Source organism: Pseudophryne corroboree, chromosome 1 (assembly GCF_028390025.1).
Source record: "Pseudophryne corroboree isolate aPseCor3 chromosome 1, aPseCor3.hap2, whole genome shotgun sequence".
Taxonomy (NCBI): domain Eukaryota; kingdom Metazoa; phylum Chordata; class Amphibia; order Anura; family Myobatrachidae; genus Pseudophryne; species Pseudophryne corroboree.
Genome location: NC_086444.1, coordinates 500,767,264 through 500,783,130, shown reverse-complemented (window position 1 = coordinate 500,783,130; position 15,867 = coordinate 500,767,264). Strand labels below are relative to the sequence as shown.

At 47.5% G+C, this 15,867-nt stretch overlaps 1 protein-coding gene across 3 annotated transcripts in view; it reads right to left on the bottom strand.

Moving 5' to 3' along the window:
- TRPM6 (transient receptor potential cation channel subfamily M member 6) overlaps positions 1-15,867 on the bottom strand; it is a 527,875-nt gene that overhangs the window by 332,708 nt on the left and 179,300 nt on the right. For all 3 annotated transcript variants that reach the window (XM_063913863.1, XM_063913866.1, XM_063913865.1), the window contains exons 4-5: positions 9,224-9,404; positions 8,009-8,222 (exon numbers count right to left, since the gene is read on the bottom strand). In XM_063913863.1, the coding sequence (XP_063769933.1) occupies positions 8,009-8,222; positions 9,224-9,404 (395 nt within the window). The remainder of the gene's footprint in view (positions 1-8,008; positions 8,223-9,223; positions 9,405-15,867) is intronic.

Sequence of the window (15,867 nt, the reverse complement as noted above, 5' to 3'; positions counted from 1 at the left end):
TGCCTCCACACAGACCCCCTCTTCACAGATCACACTGCCTCCACCACAGACCCCCTCTTCACAGATCACACTGCCTCGACACAGCCCCCCTCTTCACAGATCACACTGCCTCCACACAGCCCCCCTCCTCACAAATCACACTGCCTCCACACAGACCCCCTCTTCACAGATCACACTGCCTCCACACAGCCCCCTTCTTCACAGATCACACTGCCTCCAAACAGCCCCCCTCCTCACAAATCACCCTGCCTCCACACAGACCCCCTCTTCACAGATCACACTGCCTCCACCACAGACCCCCTCTTCACAGATCACACTGCCTCCACACAGCCCCCCTCTTCACAGATCACACTGCCTCCACACAGCCCCCCTCCTCACAAATCACACTGCCTCCACACAGACCCCCTCTTCACAGATCACACTGCCTCCACCACAGACCCCCTCTTCACAGATCACACTGCCTCCACACAGCCCCCCTCCTCACAAATCACACTACCTCCACACAGACCCCCTCTTCACAGATCACACTGCCTCCACCACAGACCCCCTCTTCACAGATCACACTGCCTCCACACAGCCCCCCTCTTCACAGATCACACTGCCTCCACACAGACCCCCTCTTCACAGATCCCACTGCCTCCACACAGCCCCCCTCTTCACAGATCACACTGCCTCCACACAGACCCCCTCTTCACAGATCACACTGCCTCCACCACAGACCCCCTCTTCACAGATCACACTGCCTCCACACAGCCCCCTTCTTCACAGATCACACTGCCTCCACACAGACCCCCTCCTCACAGATCACACTGCCTCCACAGAGCCCCCCTCCTCACAAATCACACTGCCTCCACACAGACCCCCTCTTCACAGATCACACTGCCTCCACCACAGACCCCCTCTTCACAGATCACACTGCCTCCACACAGCCCCCCTCTTCACAGATCACACTGCCTCCACACAGCCCCCCTCCTCACAAATCACACTGCCTCCACACAGACCCCCTCTTCACAGATCACACTGCCTCCACCACAGCCCCCCTCTTCACAGATCACACTGCCTCCACACAGCCCCCCTCTTCACAGATCATACTGCCTCCACACAGACCCCCTCTTCACAGATCACACTGCCTCCACCACAGACCCCCTCTTCACAGATCACACTGCCTCCACACAGCCCCCCTCCTCACAGATCACACTGCCTCCACACAGCACCCCTCCTCACAAATCACACTGCCTCCACACAGCCCCCCTCTTCACAGATCACACTGCCTCCACACAGACCCCCTCTTCACAGATCACACTGCCTACACACAGCCCCCCTTTTCACAGATCACACTGCCTCCACACAGACCCCCTCTTCACAGATCACACTGCCTCCACCACAGACCCCCTCTTCACAGATCACACTGCCTCCACACAGCCCCCCTCTTCACAGATCACACTGCCTCCACACAGCCCCCCTCTTCACAGATCACACTGCTTCCACACAGACACCCTCTTCACAGATCACACTGCCTCCACCACAGACCCCCTCTTCACAGATCACACTGCCTCCACACAGCACCCCTCCTCACAATTCACACTGCCTCCACACAGAACCCCTCTTCACAGATCACACTGCCTCCACACAGCCCCCTTCTTCACAGATCACACTGCCTCCACACAGCCCCCCTCCTCACAGATCACACTGCCTCCACACAGCCCCCCTCCTCACAGATCACACTGCCTCCACACAGCACCCCTCCTCACAGATCACACTGCCTCCACACAGCACCCCTCCTCACAAATCACACTGCCTCCACACAGCCCCCCTCTTCACAGATCACACTGCCTCCACACAGACCCCCTCTTCACAGATCACACTGCCTACACACAGCCCCCCTTTTCACAGATCACACTGCCTCCACACAGACCCCCTCTTCACAGATCACACTGCCTCCACCACAGACCCCCTCTTCACAGATCACACTGCCTCCACACAGCCCCCCTCTTCACAGATCACACTGCCTCCACACAGCCCCCCTCTTCACAGATCACACTGCTTCCACACAGACACCCTCTTCACAGATCACACTGCCTCCACCACAGACCCCCTCTTCACAGATCACACTGCCTCCACACAGCACCCCTCCTCACAATTCACACTGCCTCCACACAGAACCCCTCTTCACAGATCACACTGCCTCCACACAGCCCCCTTCTTCACAGATCACACTGCCTCCACACAGCCCCCCTCCTCACAGATCACACTGCCTCCACACAGCCCCGCTCTTCACAGATCACACTGCCTCCACACAGCGCCCTTCTTCACAGATCACACTGCCTCCACACAGACCCCCTCTTCACAGATCACACTGCCTCCACACAGACCCCCTCTTCACAGATCACACTGCCTACACACAGCCCCCCTCTTCACAGATCACACTGCCTCCACACAGACCCCCTCTTCACAGATCACACTGCCTCCACCACAGACCCCCTCTTCACAGATCACACTGCCTCCACACAGCCCCCCTCTTCACAGATCACACTGCCTCCACACAGCCCCCCTCTTCACAGATCACACTGCTTCCACACAGACACCCTCTTCACAGATCACACTGCCTCCACCACAGACCCCCTCTTCACAGATCACACTGCCTCCACACAGCCCCCTTCTTCACAGATCACACTGCCTCCACACAGACCCCCTCCTCACAGATCACACTGCCTCCACACAGCCCCCCTCCTCACAAATCACACTGCCTCCACACAGACCCCCTCTTCACAGATCACACTGCCTCCACCACAGACCCCCTCTTCATAGATCACACTGCCTCCACACAGCCCCCCTCTTCACAGATCACACTGCCTCCACACAGCCCCCCTCCTCACAAATCACACTGTCTCCACACAGACCCCCTCTTCACAGATCACACTGCCTCCACCACAGCCCCCCTCTTCACAGATCACACTGCCTCCACACAGCCCCCCTCTTCACAGATCACACTGCCTCCACACAGACCCCCTCTTCACAGATCACACTGCCTCCACCACAGACCCCCTCTTCACAGATCACACTGCCTCCACACAGCCCCCCTCTTCACAGATCACACTGCCTCCACACAGCCCCCCTCTTCACAGATCACACTGCCTCCACACAGCCCCCCTCCTCACAAATCACACTGCCTCCACACAGACCCCCTCTTCACAGATCACACTGCCTCCACACAGCCCCCCTCTTCACAGATCACACTGCCTCCACACAGACCCCCTCTTCACAGATCACACTGCCTCCACCACAGACCCCCTCTTCACAGATCACACTGCCTCCACACAGCACCCCTCCTCACAGATCACACTGCCTCCACACAGCACCCCTCCTCACAAATCACACTGCCTCCACACAGCCCCCTTCTTCACAGATCACACTGCCTCCACACAGCCCCCCTCCTCACAGATCACACTGCCTCCACACAGCCCCCCTCTTCACAGATCACACTGCTTCCACACAGCCCCCTTCTTCACAGATCACACTGCCTCCACACAGCCCCCCTCCTCACAGATCACACTGCCTCCACACAGACCCCCTCTTCACAGATCACACTGCCTCCACACAGTCCACCTCTTCACAAATCACACTGCCTCCACACAGCCCACCTCTTCACACATCACACTGCCTCCACACAGACCCCCTCTTCACAGATCACACTGCCTCCACACAGACCCCCTCTTCACAGATCACACTGCCTCCACACAGACCCCCTCTTCACAGATTACACTGCCTCCACCACAGACCCCCTCTTCACAGATCACACTGCCTTCACACAGGCCGCCCTCCTCACAGATCACACTGCCTCCACACATCCCCCCTCCTCACAGATAACGCAGCCCCCCTCCTCACAGATCACACTGCCTCCACACAGACCCCCTCTTCACAGATCACACTGCCTCCACACATCCCCCTCCTCACAGATCACGCAGCCCCCCTCCTCACAGATCACACTGCCTCCACACAGACCCCCTCTTCACAGATCACACTGCCTCCACCACAGACCCCCTCTTCACAGATCACACTGCCTCCACCACAGACCCCCTCTTCACAGATCACACTGCCTCCACCACAGACCCCCTCTTCACAGATCACACTGTCTCCACACAGACCCCCTCTTCACAGATCACACTGCCTCCAGTGTACCACAGGATAATACATAGCACAGAGGAGGCACAGGATAATACATAGCACAGAGGAGGCACAGGAAAACACATGGCACAGTGAGGAAACACATGACACAGGATAATACGTAGCACAGGGTGGCACAGGGTAACACATGGCACAGTGGGGCACAATGTAACAGATGTAACAGATGGCACAGGGTAACACATAGCACAAGGCAATAAACAGAACAGGAGGGCAAAAGGTAACAGATGGCACAGGGGGCAGGTTAATGCATAGCACAGGGTAACACATGGCACATGGAGACACATGGTAACACATTGCATAGGGTAATACATAGTACAGGGGGGCACATGGTAACAAATGGCACAGGAGGGCACAGGGTAAAACATGGCAAAGGGTAACACATGACACAGTGGGGCAACACATGGCACAGGGTAATACAGTACATAGCACAAAGGGACACAAGGTAACACATGACAAAGATGGCACATGGTAATACATAGCACAGGGGGGCACAGGGTAATACATGGCACAGTGGAACAATACATGGCACAAGGTAATACATAGCACAGGATGCACAGGGAAACACATAGCACTGGGCAATACATAGAAGAAGGGGCACAAAATAACAAATGACACAGGGGGCACTGCCAGGGCACTGTACAAAAAGACAGGAGGAGGGGGAGGATAAGCAAAGTTTCTGGTGGTAGCAAGCTGCTGGGTGACACCATGCAAGAGTACTGGGAGGGTCAGGAGCACACACTTTTGCTTCCTGTCACTGGCTTGCGGCAGGACTTCAGCTGCTGCTGGGTCCTCGGCTGTTGCTGCTGGATCCTCCTCCCCCCCAGTGACAATGGCGCTGGGCTTTCCACAGGGCCGGCTCTTCTACTGGTGGCATGGAAAGGGGGCACTCAGGGCAGGGAGCACGGGGAAGAGAGGCTGCTGATACTGTACGGAGTTAGATTTGGGTGGGGTGTGTTCAAACTGAAATCTAAATTGCAGTGTAAAAATAATGCAGACAGTATTTATCCTGCACAGAAGGAATATAACCCACCCAAATCTAACTCTCTCTGCACATATTACAACTGCCCACCTGCAGTGCTACATGGTTTTGCCCTTTAGTGTGCTTTTTAGTTTGCTAACAAACCTGAATAACCCCCATAGTTTGTTTTTTTAGCTAAGTTAAAAATGTATTACAGGTTGAGTATCCCTTATCCAAAATGCTTGGGACCAGAGGTATTTTGGATATGGGATTTTTCCGTATTTTGGAATAAATGCATACCATAATGAGATATCATGGTGATGGGACCTAAATCTAAGCACAGAATGCATTTATGTTACATGTACACCTTATACACACAGCCTGAAGGTAGTTTTAGCCAATAATTTTTATAACTTTGTGCATTAAACAAAGTGTGTGTACATTCACACAATTCATTTATGTTTCACATACACCTTATATACACAGCCTGAAGGGCATTTAATACAATATTTTTAATAACTTTGTGTATTAAACAAAGTTTGTGTACATTGAGCCATCAAAAAACAAAGGTTTCACTATCTCACTCTCACTCAAAAAAGTCAGTATTTCGGAATATTACGTATTTCGGAATATTTGGATATGGGATACTCAACCTGTATTATTATTATTATTGTGTGTGTGTGTGTGTGTGTGTGTGTGTGTGTGTGTGTGTGTGTGTGTGTGTGTGTGTGTGTGTGTGTGTGTGTGTGTGTGTGTGTGTGTCGAATATCCTTAAAAGTAGTAATTCCCTTAAAAAAATAAACAAAGCTCCATATATAAAATAAATAAATAATATAATAAAAAGTGTGTGTTAAGAGGGAACTTATTACATTATTTGTCAGAGTATCTGTTTGCATTCCAAAGTTTACATGTTTAGTAAATATATACTGCTCAAAAAAATAAAGGGAACACTTAAACAACACAATGTAACTCCAAGTCAATCACACTTCTGTGAAATCAAACTGTCCACTTAGGAAGCAACACTGATTGACAATCAATTTCACATGCTGTTGTGCAAATGGAATAGACAACAGGTGGAAATTATAGGCAATTAGCAAGATACCCCCAATAAAGGAGTTGTTCTGCAGGTGGTGACCACAGACCACTTCTCAGCTCCTATGCTTTCTGGCTGATGGTTTGGTCACTTTTGAAAGCTGGCGGTGCTTTCACTCTAGTGGTCGCATGAGACGGAGTCTACAACCCACACAAGTGGCTCAGGTAGTGCAGCTCATCCAGGATGGCACATCAATGCGAGCTGTGGCAAGAAGGTTTGCTGTGTCTGTCAGCGTAGTGTCCAGAGCATGGAGGCGCTACCAGGAGACAAGCCAGTACATCAGGAGACGTGGAGGAGGCCGTAGGAGGGCAACAACCCAGAAGCAGGACCGCTACCTCCGCCTCTGTGCAAGGAGGAACAGGAGGAGGACTGCCAGAGCCCTGCAAAATGACCTCCAGCAAGCCACAAATGTGCATGTGTGTACTCAAACGATCAGAAACAGACTCCATGAGGGTGGTATGAGGGCCCGACGTCCACAGGTGGGGGTTGTGCTTACAGCCCAACACTGTGCAGGACGTTTGGCATTTGCCAGAGAACACCAAGATTGGCAAATTCGCCACTGGAGCCCTGTGATCTTCACAGATGAAAGCAGGTTCTCACTGAGCACATGTGACAGACGTGACAGAGTCTGGAGACGCCAAGGAGAATGTTCTGCTGCCTGCAACATCCTCCAGCATGACCGGTTTGGCAGTGGGTCAGTAATGGTGTGGGGTGGCATTTCTTTGGGGGGCCGCACAGCCATCCATGTGCTCGCCAGAGGTAGCATGACTGCCATTAGGTACCGAGATGAGATCCTCAGACCTCTTGTGAGACCATATGCTGGTGCGGTTGGCCCTGGGTTCCTCCTAATGCAAGACAATGCTAGACCTCATGTGGCTGGAGTGTGTCAGCAGTTCATGCAAGACGAAGGCATTGATGCTATGGACTGGCCCGCCCATTCCCCAGACCTGAATCCAATTGAGCACATCTGGGACATCATGTCTCGCTCCATCCACCATTCACGTTGCACCACAGACTGTCCAGAAGTTGGCGGATGCTTTAGTCCAGGTCTGGGAGGAGATCCCTCAGGAGACCATCCGCCACCTCATCAGGAGCATGCCCAGGCGTTGTAGGGAGGTCATACAGGCACGTGGAGGCCACACACACTACTGAGCCTCATTTTGACTTGTTTTAAGGACATTACATCAAAGTTGGATCAGCCTGTAGTGTGTTTTTCCACTTTAATTTTGAGTGTGACTCCAAATCCAGACCTCCATGGGTTAATACATTTGATTTCCATTGATAATTTTTGTCTGATTTTGTTGTCAGCACATTCAACTATGTAAAGAACAAAGTATTTAATAAGAATATTTCATTCATTCAGATCTAGGATGTGTTCTTTTAGTGTTCCCTTTATTTTTTTGAGCAGTGTATATGCATTTAAATATTCTGTTCAGACAACTTAAAAGGTTTATTGTTCTATAATATTGTAACATATATTTTAATATAACAAATACTCGATCAATAATGTTTTTTCATATTTTTTGTACATACAGTAATATTAATCTGACTGGCTCACTAATTAGCTTCCAGTAGGGTTTATAATTATAACCTTGATAGTCTGAGCCAGGATAACGGATCAAATGTGCAGTAGCAATGATCAACTACCTACTAATAATAAATTATCTCACCATTTATAACTTGGGAATCCCTTACTTACTGTAATCATGTAGTATAATAAGCGTTATATACAGCATGGACTGTGTAATAAGAATATAGTGCACTGCCAATACCTGTATTAATGCCCTCTGTCAGGATCCATGCCCCAGTCGTCTCTGCAGCTTTCACCAAGCCTTTACTAAAAACTTGCTTGATCTTCGAAGAAAGTTTAAAATGTTGGACTCCTCCATGAACAGAAATCACAAGCTTGGGAAGCTCCATCTGCCATTCCTTTATCATCAGGTGCATTAACAGGTCCAGAGAGGTGTCATAAGCTATCCTTAAATACTGAGAAAAATAATAATACACTAGGATTATAGGATGTATAGGAAATACAGGATTATAGGAAATTCAATTTGAAATAAAATAGTAAATATGTGAACCGTATGAAGTTATGTGACCGGCGATCGGGAGACCGGCGGTTACTATACCGACGATGGGATCCCGAACACTGAACAGCCCGACGGTCGGCATGCCGGCCAACAGGAATTATTCCCAATCGTGGGTGTCCACGATACCCAGAGAGTGAGAACAGAACACCGAGCCCGCTTTGTGGTGAGAGCAGCGAGCCTACAAGGGGCTTCGTTGAGCTCGCCCCCCTCTGCCGACCATCAAAAAAGCCAGGTTCCCGCTGCTGGTATGGTGACCGGCGGTCTTCAAACCGCCGGCCACACGAACCCAACCCATGTGTACATATATTATAATTTGGGATAGACATTGTTATGACTGTATTGTATTAACTTCATATTCTGCTCGTCAGCCAATTACATCCATCAGAATACTACAGCTACAGGAGTGCCCTGACCTTGTGAAAGGCATGGACATGTCCACATGTAAAATTACGTATGGACAGAGAGACACATGTCACTGAGACAGTGTCAAAGTGCGAGGAGGGAAACGTCAGCAAGCAGCCACAGACTCAGAGATTAATATTGGAAGGAACAGAACCTCCAATATCCGAGAGTGGTGATGTGAAAGTTGTAACAATTATTGAAAAAGATTGTGGTGACATGTCAAACGCACCACTGTTTTAATCATTGTTTATATATCCAACTTCTACTTTTGGTTGGTGCTAATTTCACTTTTCTATGTATTTTACATTTAGATAAATAATATGAAATGGAAAACACGGTCAATAAAAATATTGTTACAGATTATTATTTCAGAAGAGGGGTAAAACTTAAAAACAAATAGCAGGCCCACTATATAGTTATTTATTTTTGACAGATAAAAAAAATACATGTATAATGCAGGATAATAAACATTGCATTGCAGCAACCACGGCAAACCTTTGCATGGTATGTGTGATGGCCGTCTTGGAAATTGATGGTGCCAAAAGCATCTGTGGGGCTCGTCTTTGTATGTTTGTGGACCAACCATTCTTCATCACTACTCTCTTGTGGAGTAGCATAAATTGGCCAGTCATAATCTAAACCAGGGTGGTCTCCAATTAATCTTCCACAGCAACACCTAAACAAATATGTATGCTTCATTTTAGCTCACTTATTTAATAAAATATCAGAGGGAAATAAAATAGTAAATGTAAAATGTTATGGGGGAGATTGATCAAAGCCTAACTAGAAATAAAGTGGAGAGAAAAAGTACCAGTCAATCAGCTTCTAATTGTTCTTTTACAGGTTGTGCTAGAAAAATGACCATTAGGACCTGATTGGTTGGCACTTTATTTATTTCCACTTTACCTCTCTCCAAGTGTTGCTGAATGTCACCTCTATATCTTATATTTGACATTTTATGACCCTACCCCACCTCTATTTCCATTGGAACACCAATGGACATAAATGTTTGACCATTTTCTTTTACAAAAGGGAAAAAAATCCATCCGCCTGCAACCTCTAACTAAACAATGTTAATGGTTGATCAAAATGATGTAAGGAGGGTGAGGAAGAATATTGAGGTTTTTCCTTTCTGTGACTCTTAAGTGTTTTAGTGACCTTCTGGTCATAGCACTGCATTCCATTATAAGTTTCATATACAGTATATTGAGGGACAAATTAATGGACTTGCATGAGACAGAGGTACAAGAACAACAAAAATAAGGAAGAAAGAGAAAAGGAAATATCTCAAATTGTACAACGGGATAAATAAATTCATGTATTTATGGTATTAAAAAAGGTTATTTGGTGTATAGCACACATCCACACTATAATACACAGCTCCAAACAAACATAAGAGCTTCTCCACCCCACCCGCCCCCCCCCAACATACAGCACATATAAGCCATGCATATAGGACTAAAAGCCATGTGTCGAAAATAATAGCAACTTAATTATCAATAATCACTGTCTGGCGATTGGTGGCCCCTCTTCCAAGTTACCAGGGATTGAGGAAGCTACGCTAAAGCAAGATGGCTATTGATATGAAGTCTCTGCAGTTTCACTGGATGAAATTGCAGATAATATTTAATGATATCACTAGAGAAGGCCAGCAACGGGGAGGAAGGGGGTTGAAGGGGACACCTGTACTGGGCGCCAAGGATCAGTGGGGACTCAAGGATACACCACTTAGTGCCTGGCAGGGATGGGAGCTGTCTTGTCCAAACAGGGTAGCGAGCTGTAGGCAGTGTCAGCATCAGAGTAACAGGAGCTTCTCACACACAGTGACTCTGCTGGCCAGGATTCCCATGCCATAAGCCGGCCTCTCCAGGTGGTTTCTGAGGGATGCATGCTGTGCGATGTTCAGGTCTGGATACTGGGGTGTTCAGCACAGGTGAGTCTCTCCCCGGGGTAAGAGTGGCTTGGTGAGGGAATACAGGGCTTTGGGATAGGATGGGGGAGCTAAGAATGCAGCATGGAGTCATTGGGGAGAGACAGACTGTGGGGAGTGTGGGAGGAAGGAGAAAGGGAGACACAGACTGTGGAGTATGTGGGGGAGGAAGGAGAGATATAAATATATATATATGTGTGTGTGTGCCTAAATAATAAAGATATAATAAAGCGCGATGGAATTTGCTATACTATATAAGAAACTTAATAAATAACAATATATATATATATATATATATATATATATATATATATATATATATATATATATATATATATATATATATATATACACACATACACACACACACACAGGTTGAGTATCCCATATCCAAATATTCCGAAATACGGAATATTCCGAAAAACTTAATTTTTTGAGTGAGATAGTGAAACCTTTGTTTTCTGATAGCAAAGTGTGCACACACTTTGCTTAATACACAGACTTATTAAAAATCTTGTATTAAATGACCTTCAGGCTGTGTGTGTATAAGGTGTATATGAAACATAAAAGTATTCTGTGCTTAGACTTAGGTCCCATCGCCATGATGTCTCATTATGGTATGCAATTATTCCAAAATCCGTGAAAATCCGATATCCAGAATACTTCTGGTCCCGAGCATTTTGGATGAAGGATACTCTGCAGTTTAGAAGGATACTTAACCTTTATGTATACACACACATACATATATATATATATATATATATATATATATATATATATATATATTTATATACACACACACACACACACACACATAATGATTGTTTTCTTATATAGCACAGCAAATTCCATTGCGCTTTAATGTATATATATATATATATATATATATATATATATTTTATTTTATTTTTTAATTATTTTGTTTTATTTTTTTTATCAGTGTATTATATAGAGCAGCATATTCTGTTGTGCTTTAGACTCTTTAGAATTGGGGCAACAGTAATAGAACAAAACTGGGTAATAACAGTCAGACCTAGAGGTAGGAGGCTCCTGCTCACAAGCTTACAATCTATAGGGAAATAGGCATTGATACACAAGGATGCTTGCTACCTATTGCATAATGGTCCTGCCAGATTGCAAAGATTATTAATGGGCTGTATAGTATAATCACTCAGCAATGTTGGCCAAGGGTCAGGAGGATGTTAAAGTGAAGAAAGAAAAAAATACGTGAGGTTGTGTGTGGACTGTACACAGAGGATGTAATTAGACAGAAGGCATTGAAGGTTACATGGGTGGGCCTGGAGTTTGATAAGCTTGTCTGAATAGGTGAGTTTTCAGGGAACGCTTGAAACTTTGGAGACTAGAGGTAAATCTTACTTTGCGTAAGAGGGCATTACACAGAGTGGCTGCAGCCCGGAAAAAGTCCTGTAATTTTGAGGAGCGAGTAATTAATGTGGATGAGAGACGCAGCTCTTGTGCAGAGCAGAGAGGTCGGGTAGGGAGATATTTTGATATAAGAGATATATGTAGGTGCAGATTGGTTAATACCCTTGCATGTAGGTAAAAGTATTTTATATAGAATATGGTAGAATACTGGTAACCAATGGATGGATAGAGTGAAGCAGCAGACAATGAACGTCTAGCGAGGAAAATCGGCCTTGCAGCTGGATTGTAGTGGTGAGAGCCTATTTTTGGGAAGACCAGTAAATAGACTATTGCAATAATCAATGCAGGAGATAATGAGTGCATGGATTAGAGTTTTTTGGATATGTTTCTTAGATGTATGTAACATGATTTTCAGACAGATTAAATGTGGGGAATAAATGACAGTTCAGAGTCAAGAATGATACCTAGCCAGTAAGCTTGTGGGGTAGGGTTGATTGTTGAGTTATCAACAGTGATAGAGATATCAGGTTGGTACCTACTATTGGCCAGTGGAAATACCATTAATTCTGTTTTGCAAATATTACGTCTTAAGTAGCGAGATGACATACAAGATGAAATGGCAGAAAGTCATTCAGTTACATGGCCCAATACAGATGGTGAGAAATCTGGGAGGATAGGTACAGCAGATTTGAGTATCATCAACATACAGATGATACTGAAATCCGAACGAGCTGATTAGATTGCCAAGAGATGTTGTATAGACTGAGAAAAACAGAGGACCTAAGACTGAGTATTATAGTAATCTTACTGATCAAGGTAGCGAAGAGGAGGTGGAATCATAAAAAAGAAAAATGAAAGAGTGATTAGATAGGTAGGTTGAGAATCAAGAAAATAAGAATTTACTCACCGGTAATTCTATTTCTCGTAGTCCGTAGTGGATGCTGGGAACTCCGTAAGGACCATGGGGAATAGACGGGCTCCGCAGGAGACTGGGCACTCTTAAAAGAAAGATTAGGTACTATATCTGGTGTGCACTGGCTCCTCCCTTTATGCCCCTCCTCCAGACCTCAGTTAGGGAAACTGTGCCCGGAAGAGCTGACATTACTAGGAAAGGATTTGGAATCCAGGGTAAGACTCATACCAGCCACACCAATCACACCGTACAACTCGTGATAACTATACCCAGTTAACAGTATGAATAACAACTGAGCCTCACTGAACAGATGGCTCAGAACAATAACCCTTTAGTTAGGCAATAACTATGTACAAGTATTGCAGACAATCCGCACTTGGGATGGGCGCCCAGCATCCACTACGGACTACGAGAAATAGAATTGCCGGTGAGTAAATTCTTATTTTCTCTGACGTCCTAGTGGATGCTGGGAACTCCGTAAGGACCATGGGGATTATACCAAAGCTCCCAAACGGGCGGGAGAGTGCGGATGACTCTGCAGCACCGAATGAGCAAACTCAAGGTCCTCCCCAGCCAGGGTATCAAACTTGTAGAATTTTGCAAACGTGTTTGATCCCGACCAGGTAGCAGCTCGGCAAAGTTGTAAAGCCGAGACCCCTCGGGCAGCCGCCCAAGAAGAGCCCACCTTCCTCGTGGAATGGGCCTTTACTGATTTAGGATGAGGCAGTCCAGCCGCAGAATGTGCAAGTTGAATCGTGGAGCAGATCCAGCGAGCAATAGTCTGCTTAGAAGCAGGAGCACCCAGCAGGATAAACAGCGAGTCAGTCTTTCTGACTCTAGCCGTCCTGGAAACATAGATTTTCAGGGCCCGGACTACGTCCAGCAACTTGGAGGCCTCAAGGTCCCGAGTAGCCGCAGGCACCACAATAGGTTGGTTCAAATGAAACGCTGATACCACCTTAGGGAGGAATTGGGGACGCGTCCTCAATTCTGCTCTGTCCATATGGAAGATCAGATAGGGGCTTTTACAGGACAAAGCCGCCAATTCTGACACCTGCCTAGCCGAAGCCAAGGCCAAAAGCATGACCACTTTCCACGCGAGATATTTTAATTCCACGGTCTGAAGTGGCTCAAACCAATGTGATTTTAGGAAATCCAACACAACGTTGAGATCCCAAGGTGCCACCGGGGGCACAAAAGGGGGCTGAATGTGCAGCACTCCCTTAACAAAAGTCTGAACTTCAGGTAGTGAAGCCAGTTCTTTTTGTAAGAAAATAGACAGGGCCGAAATCTGGACTTTAATGGAACCCAATTTTAGGCCCATAGTCACTCCTGACTGCAGGAAGTGCAGAAAACGACCCAGCTGAAATTCTTCTGTGGGGGCCTTCATAGCCTCACACCAAGCAACATATTTTCGCCATATGCGGTGATAATGCTTTGCTGTCACGTCTTTCCTAGCTTTTATCAGCGTAGGAATGACTTCAACCGGAATGCCCTTTTCCATCAGGATCCGGCGTTCAACCGCCATGCCGTCAAACGCAGCCGCGGTAAGTCTTGGAACAGACAGGGCCCCTGCTGTAGCAGGTCCTGTCTGAGAGGCAGAGGCCAAGGGTCCTCTGAGATCATTTCTTGCAGTTCCGGGTACCAAGTCCTTCTTGGCCAATCCGGAACGATGAGTATAGTTCTTACTCCTCTCTTTCTTATTATCCTCAGCACCTTTGGTATGAGAGGAAGAGGAGGGAACACATAAACCGACTGGTACACCCACGGTGTCACTAGAGCATCCACAGCTATTGCCTGAGGGCCCCTTGACCTGGCGCAATATCTTTTTAGCTTTTTGTTTAGGCGGGACGCCATCATGTCCACCTGTGGCCTTTCCCAACGGTTTACAATCAGTTGGAAGACTTCTGGATGAAGTCCCCACTCTCCCGGGTGGAGGTCGTGCCTGCTGAGGAAGTCTGCTTCCCAGTTGTCCACTCCCGGAATGAACACTGCTGACAGTGCTATCACGTGATTTTCCGCCCATCGGAGAATCCTTGTGGCTTCTGCCATCGCCATCCTGCTTCTTGTGCCGCCCTGTCGGTTTACATGGGCGACCGCCGTGATGTTGTCTGACTGAATCAGCACCGGCTGGTTTTGAAGCAGGGGTCTTGCCTGACTTAGGGCATTGTAAATGGCCCTTAGTTCCAGAATATTTATGTGTAGGGAAGCCTCCTGACTCGACCATTGTCCTTGGAAGTTTCTTCCCTGAGTGACTGCCCCCCAACCTCGGAGGCTTGCATCCGTGGTCACCAGGACCTAGTCCTGTATGCCGAATCTGCGGCCCTCTAGAAGATGAGCACCCTGCAGCCACCACAGCAGAGACACCCTGGCCCTCGGGGACAGGGTGATCAGCCGATGCATCTGAAGATGCGATCCAGACCACTTGTCGAACAGATCCCACTGAAAGATCCTTGCATGGAACCTGCCGAATGGAATTGCCTCGTAAGAAGCTACCATCTTTCCCAGGACTCGCGTGCAGTGATGCACCGACACCTGTTTTGGTTTCAGGAAGTCTCTGACCAGAGATGACAACTCCTTGGCCTTCTCCTCCGGGAGAAACACCTTCTTCTGTTCTGTGTCCAGAATCATACCCAGGAACAGCAGACGCGTCGTAGGAACCAGCTGCGACTTTGGAATATTCAGAATCCAGCCGTGCTGTTGTAGCACTTCCTGAGATAGTGCAACTCCGACCAACAACTGCTCCCTGGACCTCGCCTTTATAAGGAGATCGTCCAAGGATGGGATAATTATAACTCCCTTCTTTCGAAGGAGTATCATCATTTCGGCCATTACTTTGGTAAATACCCTCGGTGCCGTGGACAGACCAAACGGCAACGTCTGGAATTGGTAATGGCAGTCTTGTACCAC